The 20007-nt window shown below is 38.8% G+C and overlaps 1 protein-coding gene across 6 annotated transcripts in view; it reads left to right on the top strand.

Moving 5' to 3' along the window:
- The window catches only part of CABIN1 (calcineurin binding protein 1), a 118028-nt gene that overhangs the window by 80271 nt on the left and 17750 nt on the right, over positions 1 to 20007 (top strand). For all 6 annotated transcript variants that reach the window (XM_055794847.1, XM_055794846.1, XM_055794850.1 and 3 more), the window contains 4 exons: positions 2660 to 2823; positions 4868 to 4964; positions 6187 to 6828; positions 7285 to 7359. In XM_055794847.1, the coding sequence (XP_055650822.1) occupies positions 2660 to 2823; positions 4868 to 4964; positions 6187 to 6828; positions 7285 to 7359 (978 nt within the window). The remainder of the gene's footprint in view (positions 1 to 2659; positions 2824 to 4867; positions 4965 to 6186; positions 6829 to 7284; positions 7360 to 20007) is intronic.

Genomic DNA, 20007 nt, shown 5'->3' on the forward strand with positions numbered 1-20007 from the left:
TAGCTTATAGATAGGGAAGGAAAAAATCTTGCCTGGTGTGCTTAGTTAAATTTCTCTTTGGGAGAGGTTTGAATAAGACTGTTTCTTTAGTCTTTGACTCAAACTGCAGGCTTAAAAAGAATTCCTCACTCATTAAGTAAATTCTGATAAACTCACTGTAACATCGGTGTTTTGCATATTGCTTAATAAAATCACAGTGGGTGGAATGAAGATTGTTCTGACTCCTGATGGCAGGTTCTTTCTGCTTTTGGCTTGAGGCTGCATGTGAGACAGGCAGGTATGTAACATAGGACAGTAATCTTATTTATTGCTGTTTTGCATTTGTAAAACTGCAAGTCAACACATGAAAAATTGGTGACTTTTCTTTTAAAATCAGGCATTCTTTTGTAATTGCAATGATAAAGTAAACTTAAACACCCCTAATGTGAGTTTTAATTTAAGCTCTTTCAATGTGCCCTGTTGTAGAAAGACAGAAGAGCAGCATTTCCTAAAATATGCAACTGTGTTTCTGTCAGATGGACTTTGTCACTTTCAGGCTTTCTGGCTGCAATTAGCATATTCTGTCACTGCAAATGGTTTTACTGCGTTATTGTAATTTCTAGGGTAGCATTAAAATGTGTACACAGGCCATGGGAGAAGGAGCTGCAGAATTATTTTCAACTGATACCAGAAAGTATCTGAAAGCTCCCTCCAAGTAATCTGCCTAATTCAAAGGAGGGATGAGATAATGCTGAGAAAGACCAGGAACCTACACATTGGCTGTCTTCCATTCCTACAATATGCATCTAAGTTGACCATAAATTGTTTTCTGTAGTTAAATTGGCTAAATAGGCTGTTGCAATGTGGTGCATTATGAGGCATTCAGTTGTTTTAGGATTTGGCAGACACCCAGTTTACATATGTGCAGAGAAGCAAAAAATGCCAGGCCCAGAATGTGTGTGTTTCATCTGTAGCCTGAAAGGAGAGTAATTGTATAGTTGGGGGGAAGAAAAAGACTCTCTATTTAAATGAGGTATGTGCTGTTTGATGGAACTGTTACTTGCAAGATCTGTACATGCTTGAGACCAACTGAGCTGTACGAACAGGTTAAGAGCTTTGCCACCAAGCCGCAGAAGGTACTTGTGGGCGGTGGTAGCTGGGGATAGGAGGAAGCGACGGTTGTGCCTCAGGGGGCAGTCATGGTACGGTTTTAGGTACTTTGTGGAAACGGGAAGCTACAAAAAAAAGTTTGAAAGAAAGCTTCAGAGATCAAAGAGGAAAAATGGCTTTCTCTGTGATCAATAGGGAGTAAGAGTAGAGAGCACGAGGAAAATAAAGACAATTTTGCAGAGCAGTCTGTGTATTGTATTTAGTTGAAGTCATTGTTTCCTATTTAAAGACAGTGATATTTGTGTGTTGTATAGGAACTTGGCAAAAAAACATCCCATGGAGTAGAACTGCAGATTTTCTGAAGACGTGTAGGGGGAGGCTCTGTTGTAGACAGGCTGGTTACATATTTGCTTCTTTTGTGGTCAAATGTAATTTAAGATTGCAGTAATAATTTTCTTTGTGTTAAGATCTGAAGGATTTTGCTCACATTGAAAGTAAAGCTAAAAATATCAAAGCAAGACCTTTAAACAAGGATAAAGGAGTAAATATTTGTATATCCTGCTCTCTGAACCGGTTTGGTAAGCAAAATTCATTTTCAGTCAGGTAGTCCTCTCGCTGAGACTATTCTTTCCTGCATTGACACAAAATGGTATACACGACCAGAGGATTTTCCTCTTAAAAGAGCTGCTACAGGAAAAGTTTCAGAACTGACTAAAGCACAAGAGAAAGGTTTCCACTGATGTAACGGCGGTTTTTGTGAATGGTCATAATATAAGTTGCGTACTAACATGCAGGCATAGTAGTATTTGCATTACATTTTTTCAGATATGGTTGACTAGCGTGTTGACAGCATCCATTGGAAAAAACTCCTTAGACTTACTAGACATTGCAAAATCTGAGCTGACTAACCATAATTAAATTGTATTTTCTATCAGTCTCCAGCCTTATTTCCCAAAGATTCCCTTGTCCTAGAATAGAAATTTAATTAGAAAGCTCAGGATGCATACACAAGTATTTGAATCTGCCACTGGAAAATGGATACTGCTGAGGAATCTGATTCTTCCTATCAGGCTGGTTAGTGCCGTGGTGAACACTGAGGATACAAGGCAGTAACCAAGTTCCTAAGACATTTAGTAACAGATTATTTGAAGATAGACACTTGCGGTGGCTGCACAGCCGTAGCAGCTTTCAGGCCAGGAAATCTTACTTTAAGTTACGCCTTGTTTTTTATGGTAGTTGAGCTTTGGCTTAGGAAGGCGTGTTCACAGGCGTTTAAGAAAAATGCACAATATAATTTAGGCTTTGCTTGCCTTTTCCTGGGAATAGTTCAGAAGCACGTTTAGAAGGTGTGCTGTGGCTTACGCAAGCCTCCCTCATTTGCTACTGGCAGGAATCAGTTGACTTTAAATCCAAATCTCCCTGTCTGAAGGACCACAGCGTTTGTCTGTCCATTATTCCCCTGACCCTCAGTGAAGTTCAGTATGCTGTGGAATCTGACCTATTTTTTAAGATTTCTGCCATTTTCAGTTGGATCCCTCTTTAGAGGTTTCCTCTTTTCCTTTCTCTGCAGGGAATCTGGCGAATCCCCGTGGATGAGATTGACCGCCCAGGCAGTTTTGCATCTCATATGAACCGCTCTATTGTCTTACTGCTAAATGTGCTGTCACAGCTAAAGGATTACAACACCTTGCTGAAAGTCTCATCTATGCTGCAGAGGACCCCTGATCAGGGAAAGTATGATGTGTTTATTTTAATCGATTACTTTGTAAAGCTAATGTATTTTGTTCACTCTCTAACTATTTGATTTAAAAATGTTTTTAGCTTAGGATAAAAGTTTAGACAGATTTCCTTGGGAACGTAGTGGAAGGATGGTTGATTTTTCTCAGGATTACAATTCCATAGTAGAGTCTAGAATTTCTCTGCTTTTCTGTTGAAACTCAGAGCAGCCATACAGCTGCCTTAACAGACTTGCAGAGGTTTTCTGTCATGTGAAGGGATTCACTGAGGGAACAGAGCATCATGACTTCTGCACCCCTCTGCTGGCCTCTTGCATAAGAGCTGTGTCCAGTGAGGGAGGTCACGGCCCAGGCGTCCTGCCTTCCTGTAATCCTTGACGGACTGAACAATGGTTATGTGCCTGTTGGCAGCTGATGCTATTTAAAAAGCTTATCCTATTCAGGGGTGAGCTAATTTTAATTGCATTAACCTTATTTAAGGAAAAAGAAGCCGTTTAATGCGAGCTATATACAGGTTCATATCAATGGGAAGACCAAAATAAACATCTAAGGAAAACACTGAAGCAATTGAGGTAAAATTCTAGTAGTTTGCCAAGTGGTAAATGTTGAGATTAGTCTCTGGCAAATGCTTAAGAAATTGAACTGAATGATTGATGGCAGTAAGTTGGAGGCATTGAAGGCTCTTTCATGTGTTTTTGAGTGTGAGTGCGTGTGAATTTGCATAGGTTGTAGTATGTCTGGGAATATGTTGCCACATGTTCAGCAGACTTGAAGCCAAAAATACTTTGACTTTCAGCATATCAGAAGTACTGGACCATAGAAGGTTTAAACTCTGTCCTAAGCAAGCCCACAGCTGTACTAAAAATATTATGTTATTTATAAGTCTAGACTGAATTTAACAAACAAGTAATTTGACATGTTGGATCAGCCAGTGCCAGCCATGGTGAACTGCAGTCATTACAGGAACTTATAAATGCAGATATTCTGGGTGTGTCTAGTATATGCCTGTAACAGCCCTGTTTTTAAAAATAGGACGGTTTTTAGCTGAACTTTAGTTATTACTGAACTAATGAGGAGTCAGGTTTTTGTATCTTGTTTAAAAAGCAAACCACAGAATTACCAATTTAATGTAATACTGTAGAGAGAAAATACGTGTATTAAAAATGTTGGCTTTTTTACTGAAATAGTACCCTTCAAAATTATTTACTTTATATTTAGCCCTGTCATTAGAACCAGCCAGTTCTGAGATAGAAATTCAGTTTTCCGTCAAACTCAATTAGGTGGGATGGCTGGCTGGAAATGTTGCCCTTGAAAGTGAACTAAAGCATTGTGTCAGAATACACTGAAGTTACAATGCTCTAGTAAATTAAATGAAGCTATAGAGTGAATAAGTGTTAGATATACAATTTTTTTTTTTTAATAATATTGAATAGGAAAAAAGTATTAGTACATGGGTGTTTTAGCTCTAAAAAACCTAGATTCAAAGGCAACTGATAAGACACACGAGAAAGGATTTGCTGTTGTCCTTAATCTCACATGCATGGTTCATCCAGAACATGAAAATCACCTGACAGTTCAAAGATAACTTTGTGTGACTAGTACTCTTTTTCGAGAAAAGGTTTGAATGAAAAGCTGGTATTTGAGGGGCACAGAAGGCCTGATAAAAGAAAACTGTAATTCTGGTTGTCTGTTTTGCTCTGGGTTTGGTTTTTTGGGGTTTCTTTCTTCATTTCTTGCCTTCCCTCTGTTGGCAGATAGTGCTATCTCTTGCTTCATGCCTGTCACCTTAAATGATTGTGGGGAGGGGAGAAATGGAGGGAAAAATAACTGAAGTGTTGTATTTCAATATGCAACTGTGTATGTTTTGTTTGCTTTCTTCTAACTTGTTTTTTTAGAATCGTTGTGTTAGGTTTTTTTATTGGATGGGTTTGTTTTGGTTTGATTTTTTTTTTTCTTTTTTTTTTAACATCCTCATTCTTGCTTTTGAAGTCCTGTAACCTTTTGGCAGTTGGCTTAATTTCTGTTACCTTACTGTGGCACAGGAAGTACTTGCGTGATGCAGATCGCCAGGTTCTGGCCCAACAAGCCTTTGTGCTTACAGTGAAAGTGTTGGAGGACACTCTCAACGATCTGACACAGGTAAGGCAGCAGTGCATTTAATGGTCATTGGTAATTAAATTTTTCTATGTTCAGTTTACTTATTCCTTAGATCTCCTCGGGCTGAAGGGCTACATTATTATCAGTTGTATCTGATATCTTTTGTTTATATGCAGCTACTGAGAAAACTTTCTTCCAGCATTGTTGTTTTTCCTTATTTGGGAATCTAGTAACAAATATAGTTGTTGAGAATGGATTGCAGGAACTTTGGTTTGGCTGTCCCTCAAATTTCAAATGATGGTAGTAGAACAGCTACATTTTCAGGTGGGAGCTATTGGAAATTTCGTTTTAAAATGAACTAAGATTCCTCTTGCAAAACAAAACTAGGCAACTAGATATACATGCCTAGCCATTTTTAACTGCTAGTCCTTGACAGCACCACACCTGTTATTACATTGAATTGTAATTTAGATTTAATTTTAAAAAGTCATATAGAGACTAAGCAGTTTCTGAGTTAAGATAATTGGAAATTGGAAGTTTATTTGATAAACACTTTTAAGGAAGAACTTGTTCCTAAGGGTTTTTCAAGTTGACAGATCGTGAGTTTAACAAATTAAATGAAAACATCCGTAAGAGCACTGGAACTCTGTGTGTATGAAATAGTTTGTTCACAGATCTGGATGAAAGAATTGTATCACTAGCAATTTTTGAAAGAAGAGATGACATACTGAGGTATTGGACCATTACCAAAGTAAAGGTACAAAAATTAAAACCCTGTGGCAGAATTTAGCATACTTCTTGATCTGCTAACTTTCTGAAGAAAGTTAAGTAAGAGCAACCAAAGGGAAGGTTCTTAAATTGGAGGTTGATCTGCAGCTGCCAAACGAAACAGGTTTAGTTTTGATTTCAGTACATTAGAAGAAAATTCTGCACTGTTAAAACCTTGGATTTCATTTAGTTGGATCCCACAGTACACACTGAAGTAGTGCAGGGGAAAAAAACATTGCAGCTTTGGTTCAGCATATGCAGTTGATTTCTCTGTGATGTTTTCACTGATAAAAAAATCTTACTTTAACTGTAAGATTTGTGGCTTGGATTAATTAATATTCAGGAACAAACAAGAATGAATATAGAATAAATGCTTTTTCTTCAGCAGAGACAGTAATGTAAAGGTACTCGTTGTCAGTATTCATGGTGGTCATAGCTGTGCTCAAATGCTTTCTGATTGCAATAATAACAGAAAAGAATGACTTCTTTCACTAAGGTTTCAGAAGATCAGAGTTCCAAGTCTTCTAACCTTCCTTCAGGAAGGATGACAACAGACGTTTCTAATAAAACTAGTGCTGAAGAGGGGAAGGATGTCCTTCCCAAAAAGCCAGTTTTATCAGATGGAGTAGTACATAGTACTGAAAACGGAGTAAAGGAGGTCACACAGGGACAAATTCCCAATGCTATGGACATATTGGAGCAAGAGGACAAGAATGACAAGGAAATTAAAGAGCTCCCTAGGCCTGGTTCAGTTGAGCCGATGGATCTTGATGGAAATTCTAATGACCCTGAAAAAATTGATTCTTCATGTAAACGCAGTGAGCCAGACCGTCTTCAGTCTGGCAGGAACTCAAAAGAGAGAGCTCCAGAGAGCCGGACTCCAGAACTTTCTTTGGAAGAGCTAAGTATTAGCTCAAAACATCAGCAGCAGGCAGCTAAAGGAATAGTTCAAGCAGTACCTACAGAAGAACCTGTCCAGAGATCAAGCAGGAAGAGGAAATTACTTGAGGATGTGGAGTCTGGGAAAACACTTCTGCTTGATGCTTATCGAGTATGGCAGCAAGGTCAGAAAGTTATGGCCTATGACCTGGGTAAAATTGAGAAGATCATGTCTGAAACGTACATGCTGATTAAACAGGTAAAGTATTTTACCGTTAGTTGTAATTTCTCTGTGTGACCTCGGACATGCTTATAGAATAACAATAAGTGCCGAACCAAGCAGTATAAAATTGGCCCTATACCTGTTCAAAAGCTGGGGAGATATGTATCTCCCAAAGAACCATTCTCTTGACGAGACCACTACTAGAGGTGGAGGGGAAACCCTCCATGTTTTGGAGGTAAATTTCTGAAATCAGTTAAGAGCTATAATACCAATTACATGAGGTTTGTTCATGCTAAATATTATTTTGTATTAAGAGAGCGTTTTATATCTTTCACTATAGACTCCCAAATAACTTAAGATCACCGTTCTGCCATAGAAGAGCTGCTTCTCCGCCTTATTCTCATGCTTTACCTCCCCATTTCATCTGATTTTAATTAGATTTATAGATGAGCTAAGTAATTGTGACTTCATTAGTTGTGATTCTGTGTTCAGGTGGATGAAGAAGTAGCACTTGAACAGGCAGTCAAGTTTTGCCAGGTGCATATGGGAGCATCAGCACAGAAACAGGTAAGCTCTGTGAAGTCTCTGGCTGCTTGTAACAAGCTTTTATTACTTAGCCTGTACAATCAAGTCTGTCACTGAGTGTTTGCAGCAATTAGAAATATCTACTTTCCTTGTGTTGTTGTCATCTAAGACAAGTTGGGTCACATTAGTGTAGGGAGCTCATCCCTTTTGTTAGGGTCATTGCTATTGTGTATATCAGGCTTGAAGGACAGTTTGCGTGCCCAAAAGCTTGTGGGGAAACCCCCAAACAATCTTAAAATTGAAATATTTATAGCACACTACAGTTTCCTTAATGTCCCCATCATTCCTCAGCACTTCATGGATGGTAATTACTTCTCTCTGATCCCTAAGGGCTAACAACCTCATCAGCTCTTCCCTTCCTAACATTGCACTCTGCTCCAGAGATACCAAATATCTTTTCTCTCAACTTGCATGGCTGAGAAACTGATTTTAACTCTGTTATATTACTCAGTTTATTTTTAGCTTGTAGTTTCTCAGTTTATCCAGTGAACAATTACAGAGCTTTAAAGGGATGGTTATTTATCAGTCCTTAATGTGAAATCAAAGCCAAGAGGAGAACTGGATGAATGACGTGTTTTGTGGCCATTTGTTTTGCCAGCAAACCATCAGTTGAAAGCCCCAGAGTATTTTCTAGGTTTGTACTTTCCATAATTTTTGCCGCCAGCACACAAAGAAGCAGTTACTCAGCACATTTTGACTAGAAGATAAAATATATTTTGAAGAAAAAATCTGTGTTCCTAGTTAATACTGCTCAGAGCTTTGTGAGTGTTTTATGCTATGAAAATGCAGTCTGTGTTATTGATTGCTAGCTCTCAAAAAGTAACTAAAATAGTATTTGTCTAAGAATATTTGAAAAAAAAATCTGTTGAAGTGCAACTTGGAAGTCTGTTATCTTCAAGTGTTTCACAAGTGGTGGTCTGTATCATGCCTAAGTGTAAACCAGAAAGCATCTCTAAGGTTTTCTGTACAAGAAAGGTATATAACTATATGAATATGTTGAACCATGTTTCAGTACTGATTTAAAGTAGAGCTCTTTCAGAAATGTCTTGAACAAACTTGGTTTACGAGCTGCAGAAAGTTATTCTGGTTTTCTGTAGTTTGTCTCTTCTGTCCCTTGAGTATCTCTTCCATTATTTCACCTTCCCATCATCTCCTGTAATTTCATCTTCCTGTCATGTGCCTTACCCAGCAGAACTGTACATACAAGAAAAGCTACAAGCTATGACTAGTCTAGATATATCCACACACGCATTCGAACTCGCCCGTTACCAGGAAAAAGGTAGTATTGTTGCAGAGAGGGGGAGAATTGCCTGCTTCTCCATCACTTGATTCTTTCCCTTTGCCTAGGCACTAATACCATAACAATGGAAGGACAGTAAAAGTCTGTTCTTCAGAATTTCTCTTCATCTTCCAAATTGGGATGGGGCTTTTCTTCTGTAAAATACACCTATCTCTGCTTTGCAAAAACTTTTGAGGTGGTACATCTCTGATGTTAGCAAGTTAAATATTGTCTTAATGTGGAAAGGATTTGAATACCTATCTCACCTGATTTTCAAAAGAAACACATTTCTTAGAACTCCAGCTAATTCTTCTAGTTTCTGAAGCAAGTCCAGTATCTATCACCAGAACACTGCCTCTATTCTTTAGATCTTTCCAAACTAACCTCAAATAACTCACGTTACCTGATCCTCCCTTCAGTATGTTAATGTACATGAAAAATGCTTCTCAGAACTGAAGTACAACTGTTAGAGATGCTGCTTAGGAGGTAGGAGAACTTACAAAGGTGAACCTTTGCTATATAGAGTTAAGAGGCCTTCCTTTTAGGCTTTTCTGCCTAGTACAGCTGAAGAAATTTAAGGCTGTAGGTCAACTCCTGTAAAAAGGGTTAGTGCTGCCTACTCTGCAGCTTCAGGAAAAGCAGATTTCTTTGTCTTTTGTGGAAAGTTCCAGCTTTTTTTCTGTTTGTTTTCATTGAAGATACGTGCCTTCAAGTGGAGCTTGAATCTTGTGTTTTCACGCATTATTCTCTTGAATCTAGGGATGCTTGTTCTCCTCATCTCATTTTGATGAATATTGTTTTACTGGTGATTATTGCCTTGTCTAGGAGAGTAGAGGGGGTTGAAGCCCTCAGGGCAGACTCTCTTACACAGCATTTATTATAGACAAGATTACCTTCACACTAAATTTTTTCCTGAAATTGTGTTAGTTTTAGTTGTCAGAAGGCATGCCGACCTGTGTTTTTTCCTGTGCTGTGTAGAAAGTCTGAGTCTTGAGTATCCATAAATGTTTCCAGTTATTAATACTGAGATAAAAATGATCTAACAGCGTGTTTAGTTAAAATGTGCATTTGTATAGTGCATCTCCTAGCAGGGTAACAGGACAGGATGTAAGAGTAAAGGGAGTTTTTCTTTATTAGATTTTCTGGAAGTAACTTTCTCCAGTTTGTGCCCCTTGGAAAGTCAGTAGCATGTTTCCATTGAACTGTAGAAATTAACAGAAGTGTCAAAAGAGGTATTCTAGTAGAAGTGTTTTCTTTGATTGTGGTCTGGTATTTAAGATTTTATGGGTTTTTTGTTAAGGAAATCTTGGCAAGTTAAGGCTTTTTAGTTTATCTTGGGGGAAAAAACAGGCAACATCACACTGATTTATGACTTCAAAATAAAAAGAATTTGCTAATAAGCTTCTTTGAAATAAAATTACTGTTTGCTTTTTGGATGTATTCACTCAACAAACTTGCATGGATCAGCCAAGTTCCTTGATGAGCTTTCTTGAAGATTCTGGATATGCGATTGCTATGGCAGTTCTTCCTGCAAAGTCAACACTTACTCAGGCATGTGGCAAAACACTAGAATCATGAAAAACCTGCACACAAACTAATCTTGAAAGTAGATGCAGTAGGTAAGCTACTATATAACTGCACTGGAATTGATGAAATTCCAGTTAAATCACTTGAAATAAAGCATACCTCTTAACACGATGCACTTTGAAGCTTGTAAGCATTCCCTTTTAGGAAGCAGTCCCAGCTAATGAGATTATTACATGCTGCAGTCTCACTTTCGGCTGTTTCTAGCAGAATCTTGTAAGCTGTGTGAAGCTGCCCTGCTGCTCGTATAACACTATGAATTAGTGTGGAGACACAGGAATAGCCGCTCTTGTAGACATCTGTCTGTTTTCAACATACTGAATCCTGTTTTATTTAAAATGGGCAAGTATTTGCAGTCTGTAAACAAATTATGTAATGTATAGAGCTGCTGCAGCCCAGAGAAGTGCTTTATTATTGGATAGTTTGAGTAGGTTTACAGGACCTGTGGTTCTTCAGTCACTTATCCCAAGCAATTGACAGTCAAAAAACCCCCTGTGAAGAAAGAGTCCACCTTGATGCATGTCTTTCTCTGTTGGCTGTTGTATTTTACAGTTCCAGGCAGTATATGGTTTCTTTATGGAAGTTTTCACTTACTACTAAAATAAGGAATTATTTGAATTACAGCTTTTCAGCTTTCTTCCAGACCAGTTGGAGTTTTTAACCTAAATATTTAACAACTTAGTTGAAATCTTTTTATACACCTCTTGAGGCTTAAGCAGGAAACAATAGAGCAATCAGTAAATGGAATTTGACAAAGCGGGTTGTTAGATCTCATCACAAAAGTATAACCTTTTTAATAGTTTGGCAGTACTGTGGCCCTTTCACTTGATTTCAGAAGTCCTCTGTAGTCCTCATGACTGTTGCAATGTTAACATGTGTTGAGCTGATGGCACTTTAGCGTCTTCTTCTACAAAGTCAGCTAAATGCATGGGGAAGTGGCTTAGAAGGGTTGGCTCCCAGCCTTGAAGAAGGCAGAAAAAGATGGTGGTACAAAACCTTGCCATGATGAGTTCCTCTGCTTCAGGATAGCTGTTGAAATTGAAGTGTTCTTGTGACATGCTACACATCAACAAAGAAATTAATGTAGATATTCTGTCATGAGATCTTGTATAGGGTGGCAACATAGCCTGCTTGTGCCAAGGATGGAAAATTGTGTTTCAAAAAGGAGTCCTTTATACATGTGACTGAGGTTCACAGTTCAGGTGTTGCTTAACATTTTAACAGGATGCTTAACAGTGTGCTGTGCTTGGACTGTAACACCTTTAACAGAAGGGTGTACCTGTGTGTACTCGGTACAGACTTGGGTAACATGCTATAGCATTAGAGCTCTAGTGTGGTGAGGAACCTTACCAGTTAAAATCAGTTGAGCATCATCTTATCACTTAAACATCTTCTCAAACTTAATTGGATCCAGCTCTTAACTTTCGGGAGTACTTGGTGTTTTTCCACAGCAAACACAGTTTTGCTTTACCAAATCCTGCTTATGGGAGCTTTGAGTTTTTAATGTCTAATTGAGAAGCAGCTGAAGAGCTGAAAGAGTCATTCAAAGAGGTTACCAAAGGGAGACTTGTGAACTTGAAAAACCTACTGGCAAATACAATATAAGTTAATCCATTTATATTACCCAGGGTGTGTGTGTGGGGGGGTGGATTTTAACATCATTAATAATTTGTGCTGTGTTTGTATTTAGCTAGGTTCAGTGTTACTGTAATAAATATTTACTGTTAAACCATAATGGTGAAGTAAAATCTCAGCTTGTAATACTGTCTAATGTGAAAGTGAAATGGCAGGGAAGACTGAAGTGAATGCAGTTTTCTTGTTTTTAATAAAAAGGAAAACCCTTTACGGTGGGTGGGAAGACAGTAGCATAAACAGATGAGATTCCAGTAATTGGTATAAAAATGTATTCAGTGTAAGTTGCTGGGAGATTTCGTTCAGTATTCCAAAATAATAATAATTCTAAAAAGTACTGTATTCATAAGCTTGAGCACACTTTAGTTCAAGATCTAGAGTGGTGATGCAACGTTCTTAAACATCGATATTAATGCTGCTGTTTATCTTTCTTATTGTGTCCTCAAGAGGACAAGGGCAATATTGTCTGGTCAGTTTCCAGTGTTACAGAAGATGGCCCAGTGAACACTTTGCAAATAAATATCATTTTATCTGTTACAACAGTATAATCATCAGCCCTTCAGAGAATGTTGTTTTGCTGCTTGTTGCATATTTAACTGCTCTTGTTGAAGTTGCCAAGTTGATCATGTGACTAAACTAACATATGCAGAGGATTTGACAAAATAACTTCTCAAATATTTGCATGTTCTAGTACTGCCTATTGACCCTTTAGCCTATTGTACTGTTTTAAAAACAAAGAGGCTGAAGTTTCAGAAACTACTTGAATTTAGTTCAGACTATGGCAGCTTCCAAAGAAGGGTGTATGACCATCAGGAGTGGGGTTGTGACTCCAGCAACGTTTAATTGCTCAGGCTAGAATTTAAAGTCATGAAGTGAGTAGTCATGCAATTGGAAAAGATTGGGAGAGTGGTAGCCCATCTCACCTGGTGGCCTTTTAGTATCTGAGGGAAGAAAGTAAGTAGTTCTGGTTGTACTTACAGGCTGTGATGGGTGTTAGTTTTCTGATTATTTTTTTTGTTGTCTAAAGTCGTACCTCTAGAAGACATGATAGAGATTCACAGCGTAAGAATGTAGCATAGGTAAATCAGCACTTGAAAGAGAGAACTGCTGCTAGAAGAAGTAAGCCTGCTTCCTCGGTAGCTGCTTCTTCCTCTGCTATGGTGTATGTTCCTTTGTGCTGGCACAAGCATTTGTGTGGCTGTGCAGCCCACTGGACTGGAGAACAGCTCCAGTTGTTCATCCAGAGGAATGAAAGTCATTCCTCCTCTTTTTGTCGTTTTATGTTTAAGTTCTTAAGTGTGAGCAAGGCTTTTGATACACATGTATCAAATGGGCTGAAATAGCTACCCCATAGTGGTCACTGTGTCATTAGTAGTTAAGTTTCTGAAGTTAGAGTAGAGATTAATTCAGTTTGGTCAAGCAGCATTTTGAAGGATGTTTGTTCTTTTCTTTTAATTTTCTCAGTCTGAGAATATTATCAAAAAATTTGCAGAGATCCTGAAAGCAGTCAGCTATGGCTCTGAGTTATAAGATATATTTTCAGTCTTGCCAACTAAGATTTTCATATGAAATTAATGGTCCCTGGAAATGGAATACCAAGGAGGACTTGCTGAAGGAGGATGAAAGATTAAGAAGCAGACTAGTTTGACCTTGAGGTAGCTTTGTGCTTAAATGTGTGTTCCTAAGGACCAAGGAGGGGACGTGCTGGCAGAAGCAGTTGTGAAGCTTCTAGATAATTAGAGAATTTCTAATAAGCCTTTCTACTGACTGCCTAAAATTGGTCATATTTAATTCTTCATTTTATACATAATGATGATGTCTGTGATACTGTTAAGGACATGTCGGCATGGGAAAGTTATTGCAGCACCAGCTATGATGAAGCTTCTTAGTGTGCAGAATATTAATGCATGTGGAGATACTTCAGTCTAAGAATACATCTGTCTTCTTTTTTTCTTGACTTGCAATTTGAAAGGGTATTTTTATTACTGTGGACTTAATATTGAATGCCTTAATACTAAAATTACGGCTTTCACCAGCATTGAAACTGTCATGACAGGTAGCCTAAAGAGTACAGGTGAAACGTTGTGGTTGTGTGTTAGGGTATACTGTACATCAGCAATCCTGAGAACTGAATTTATATGGAACAGCTTAAAACATTGCAGACGTCAACATTGCACACAGGGCTGTATTTAACATCTCTAAAAATACAAGAGTGTTCAAAGGCAAAGTTCCAAAATGCCACTAAGTCTCTAATCCTGTGTTGTGACCCTTGAGAATAGGCGACTGACTGTAGAAACTCCCAGTAATGGGTAGCGTTGTAGTAGCTGAAATGTCTATTGGCTCCTTATGGTATAGTATATCATCTAAATGTCATGAGAAGGGACTGTTTCAACATTGCTGAGTTATTTAAGACTCACTGCTGCCTTAGCCAAAAAAATCCTTGCTCTGGGACCAACTCCATCCCCAAACAGTGAGGGAGAGAGAAGAAATTTTCAACCACCCTTTCCTGTTCCAGCTGCCAGACCTTGAGCTCTCCCTGCCCTGTTCTGACAGATCAAATCTTCCCTTTCACCCTTGGCTTCACTCGCCTCTTCCAAAGCAACACATACATACATGACCACCTTCTCCCACTGGCTGGTGCCAGCAAGTGCTCTTGTTTCCCTTTCTAAACCTGCAGTCAAAACTCTTCAGCAGCTTTCAGTGTCAGATCTAATTAAACATGATGCTTCATGAAGAAGCTTTCATCAGAATCAAAACAAGAAATTTTTATTATAAACACAAAGGCACAATCAGGTTATGCAAATCAGCCGTGCCTTTCAGACTCCTGGCAGTCTGCCACTGTGATCCCTGATTATTATTTTTTATTATTATTACAGAAGTTTTGCTGCTTTTGTAATATAAAAGCAGGGGGTTTTGAGGAAAGGCACAGTTTTAGTGCTGCTGTTACTGCCCTCCCCTAGTTCCAAAACAGGTAACTGAGCTCTTGTTTTCTTCTTTTACCAGTGTTTGACTCTTTCCAGTGCTGGTGATGAGTAGTCTTAAACCACAGCCTCATAACCGAAGGGTTTTAGGGGATCAGGGCTGATGGGCTTGCTGTACAGGGTCTGCAGCTGGAACTGCACTCAACCTCAGAAGTGTTCAGATTGACTCTGGAGCATCAGTCTAGTGATGTTATGATCTCTATGTTGGACTTTACAGTGAATGTGACATTTTATTTGGAACAGGAAAAATTGTCTTCCGTGAGTGAAGCTAGAGGGCACTTCAGGGGATATTTCCCCTTCTGCTGTGGAATGCAGTCAGCACTGCAGTGACACGGTCTTATAGGCTTTTTTCTTGAAGGAGGAAACTTGAGAGTGACTTGTTTGAACTGCCTTGAATGTCTGAAGCATTTTGTTCTCGAATTCTCACTCTTAAAAAAAAAAAACCAAAAACACCAAACAACAAATCACCAGGCTGTTCTCTTCAAGTAACAGCTAAAAGCTTTCTGTAAAGGCACTTTGCTGGAGATGGGAGGAGGTAAGTAAAATATTAAAAAATTAGAAAATAATCATCTCTAGTTCTACCTCATGTGTTTTCTCCCCCTTTTTGTTCCACCCACATGCTGCTAATTTTCATCTTTTCTTCCTGCACATCAAGACGTCAGAGACTGCTTACAGAAAAAGTTGTTTTTCCTGAGTTGTCTGTGTGCTTTATTAATGCAGCAAAGATGACAAGAAAGGAGGGGGAAGGAGGAGGTGGGGATAGGGGGACAAAAGGACAAGCTCTTTCATGGTCTCACTCCTACCAAAGGGTGACCGTTTTGTTCACTGTTGCATTTGCCAGTTGCCATGGCATCCCCCTCTCACTCTATCCTGGAGGTGTATTCTTGGTATAATTAACAGCTCTCCTCCTTCTGTCTCCTGCAGAAAGCGATCATTAAGTGAACATGAAGGAAAGAAAAGTCACTTTTTATCTTTTACTTTGTCTGTCAGTGTTTTTCATCCTACTACCTTATCTCTCTTGGTCCAGTAATGGTGGTTTTTTTGTATGGAGGCATTGCTGGAATACGGCTGCCTGTGTAGAGCAGGGCATTAAGCCCCTGCATGCGTTTGTGCATAAACCTTCATTATTTTCTGTATATAGAACTATAATCTTAGGAAATACAAGCTTCTTCAGCATCTGGATCATGGATGTTGGTGCTAGTTCTAATGTACCTTGAAGAAGACTTCCGAATGAGATTTCTTTCAAATGTTGCTGCAGAGAGATTGATAAAAAAGTATAAATAGGCATAGCTTAATTAAAATACAATACTGTACAGGAGTTGGAGCACTGATATTGTGGAATGTGGCCAGCATATTGTGCAGCCAATTTGTGTGACAGGTTCCAGGCTTTGTGGTGTGCGCTGGTATTCCTTTAAAAAGGTGCACCTTTTTGTTAGATGGACTGTGATTTCGATCCCGCTAGGGTGCTGAACATGGGAATAATTTTAAAAAAACAACAACAAGATGTTATGTAACAGTTGCAGTGCCAGCATCTTTCATTAGGAAACTTCTGATGGAAAGACCGTCGCTTTCCCTTTCTATGGAACTTCTGTCACTTTTTCCCCACAGCTCCAGAACAGTGACTCATTCCAGCAGCAGTATCAGTAAGGTTGCTGTAGGATTTCTTTGTTTTTCAAAATGCATTTTGAAAACAACAATAAGTATGGTAAAAATAAACCCTTGGTTAGGTTGTCTGATTTATGACTTTGGAGATAGTCTGTGAAGTAACATTTTTCTCATGTTTTATCTTAATGTTCAGGTTCTTTTTGCTGCTGCTGTTGTCTCACTACTGAAGTGCCTCACTGGGAAACTATAGGGAGCTATTTGTTCCACTACCATCTGTGAAAAAATTCTGCATTTTTGCTGCTCGTTTTTTTGGTGGAAAGCTGTCCTGTATTTTTTGTACTACTTTTTACATCAGCTTTGAACATGGGAAGGGTTTGTGTATAGCTTCCATGAAGCTGAATGAACTCTTTGGGAGCATTTTGAAGTAGTCAAGGTTTTAACAAATCAGGAGGCTGATTTTACCAGCTGTATAAGTCAGAAATAGTCAAAATTCATTTCAGCTTTACACAGACTTCATAATAAAGAACATTTTTTCTAAGTATTTTAAAGAAAAGCAAATAAGATAGTGGGTATTTATGGAAGTAATGAACTTTTTCTCACTGTCTATGACAAGTCACTTGGATATTAATAAGCCCTAAACATTTCTTCCATCCACTTTGATAGTGTAGTAGTCAAGACAAAAGTAGTACTACATACTCTTCAGTACCTCATCTCGTTTTTAAAAATCCAGAAGGTAGGCCAGTCTTGACTAGATGAACCTGTAAGTACAATGTAAGATAGCTACAAGGCAGATAAGAGTTTTCATCTTATTTCAGTTATATACACTTGTTCTGTAAGTAGCATCCCCATCAATGTAAGAAAATACTCCTTTCCTCTTGGTGACTAAAGCCCCTTTGTAATAAAGCTACTGTATTTCAAATGCGGTGGTAGTAACAGACGCTCAGCACGGTGAAGTGGATTGGAGAGGGGGAAGCAGAATTTCTAAAGTTTTGACTTAGTGACACAACAAAGTAAAAACTAAAAAAAAAAAAAAAAAAATCTCCTAATGAGAAACCACATAAAACTCTGGTAAAGAATTGTTACTGCTTCTCAGTTTTGTACTATATGTTTGTGGAAATTAATCTTTATTATGCCTAACTACTGGTGTAGCAATAGAAATAAATGAACATAACATGCTTCTGGCAAAGTCAAGATTTCCTGTAATGAGTTTTTCTGAGTTTATTTCTCAGATGCAATGGTAAAAAGTCTTCTGTTTTGCTGGAGACAGTCACCTGCAGGATGATGAAATATGGCCCTGTGAGTCTTGAGTAGTATACTTAGTGACATTGCCCTGATCTGGATTTTGGGAGTAGCATCAGTTACTGATCCGAGGTGCTGGAATTCTTGCTCATACACTAAAGCCAAAATCTCTTAGATGAGATGATGTGCCTCACTGTGGTGCTCATCTTATAGCTTTCTGCTTACAGCTTTTGGGTGATCTTTCTGGATCCACTGAAACAAATGAAGCAGGTTTAAATCCCTTTTCTTAGGGCCACGTGAATTACAGAATACACAGTAGCCAAGGGTGGTTTTTTTTTAATGCTTTGACTCACATTTTAAAGATAACTTTTTCCTTTTTTTTTCTTCTACCCCTGCCCCCTCTTTTGAGAAAAGAAGGTAATTGAAAGGGATTTTTTCTGCTTTCAAGGTCTCTGTTTCATTGGATTGGAAAGAACCTATTTACAGAAGCCTTAGACAACTCTTCATCAGGTCAAATTTGGAAGGTTCTCTGTAAAGCCATAAATACAAACATCTTCTTTGGCTGCTGTTCTTTGGTATAAGGCTGCACTTCTTGGCTACACATTAGAATTTTTAGTCATGGTTTTACTGAGACAGAAACATCACGTTAGTTTCAGCTTTATTCTTTTGTGCAAATAATATGTTATTCTCTTTATGAGGCACGTTGATTCTCTGCCAAAAAAAAAAAAAATCTCGCCCAAACCACAGCTTCACCTGGAAGAATGAATTAAAAAAAAAAAAACCTGGTTTATTTTTCTTGTCCCTGATATAGCATCTTCATTTTGAGAGAAATTTAAAAGGGATTTGGTTACATCTATATCTACCAATAAGGGTGCTTCAGTCTCAACCTTTGTTCTCTGTGTGCTGAATCATTTGCAACTTGGAAGATGGCCTTTGTCTTCTCAGTGTTTGTCACTGCCTCTGTTGCCTAGTTAAATGCAGTGTTGACCAACCACTAGCTTTCTACGTGGCAGCCAGTTCCCAGTGGCATTCCTCAGACTTATACCAGGGCATAATCCTCTCTTATGCCTTGGATGATGGGATGGAATAAACTCTTAGTGAATTTGAGTGACACCAATTTGGAGGGCACGGTCAGCATGCTGGGCAGCAGAGCTACCTTCCATTCAGAGGAACTTCAGGGCACTGGAGCAGTGCATTGACAGGAGCTCCCTGAAGGCTCAATAAAGAGAAACTGGAAGTCCTGCACCTGGGGCAGAATAGCTGCTGTGCAGCGGAACTCGTTGGGGAACAGCTTTGCCAAAAGTGATTTGGAGCCCTGGACAAGAGGTTGAACACAACGATGTATCCTTATGGCAGTGAAGTCATAAAGAGCTGGTTTGCTTCATCCTGGAGAGGAGAAGACTAACAGAGGGTGGGGATATGGAATTGCTATCTTGAGCAGAGAGGAAGGAACCAGATGAGAGGCACCACTTTTAAGTTGCAGCAAGAGAAATTTGGATGAAGTGATAGGAAAAAAATGTTCAATGTGAAGGTGGTAAAGCACCAGAACAGGGGCCTGGAGAGGCTGTGGAATCTCTATCCTTGGCAGTATTTGGAACGGGGCTGGACACAGGCCCTCAGTAAGCTGATCTAACTTTGAAGTCAGCTCTGCTGTGAGCGGGAAGTTGGACTAGAGACCTCCAGAGGTCCCTTCCAGCAGGAATTACTCCATGATGTTGTGCTCTTTCTCTCACTAATCATTTTTCTTCTGAGTACCATCCAAATACTGCTGAGTTACTTTCCAAATGTCCTCTTCCTGTCTCTAGAAATAGCTGTGCATTTTTATAGAAACACGGTTCGAGATGCAGATATATTTTTATAAATATGTACCTAACTAGTAGTACCTTCATGTATTTCTGCTGAAAAAAAATTTGGATACAATACAAGCACAGAAATGTCAGGTTCTGCATAAAGTATTATGTAAGTTAATGAAATGCATGGGTGTGAAGGGTTTTCCCTCTAAATCACAGCTGAAAACATTTCCTCTAGTGATCTCACTTCTGGCTTAAGGCTTTCTTCTGCAATTTAATTTCCCTCAAGTTTGTGTGATCCCATTTGTGCATCTTGAGGCCTTTAGTTTTGGGACTGATGCTTTAAACATCAGAAACTTGCTGCTTTCAGAGGCAGGACAGATGTTTTCTGATCCAGTGTGGCAATGGCTGTGAGTACAGCTGCTGTATTTTATTTCTTGTGTGCACATATGTGCTGGTTTCATCTGGGCTAGAGTTAATTTTCTTTTCAGCAGCTGGTACAATGCTGGTTTTGGATTTA

This window comes from Falco peregrinus, chromosome 2 (genome assembly GCF_023634155.1).
Source record: "Falco peregrinus isolate bFalPer1 chromosome 2, bFalPer1.pri, whole genome shotgun sequence".
NCBI classification, from domain to species: Eukaryota; Metazoa; Chordata; class Aves; order Falconiformes; family Falconidae; genus Falco; species Falco peregrinus.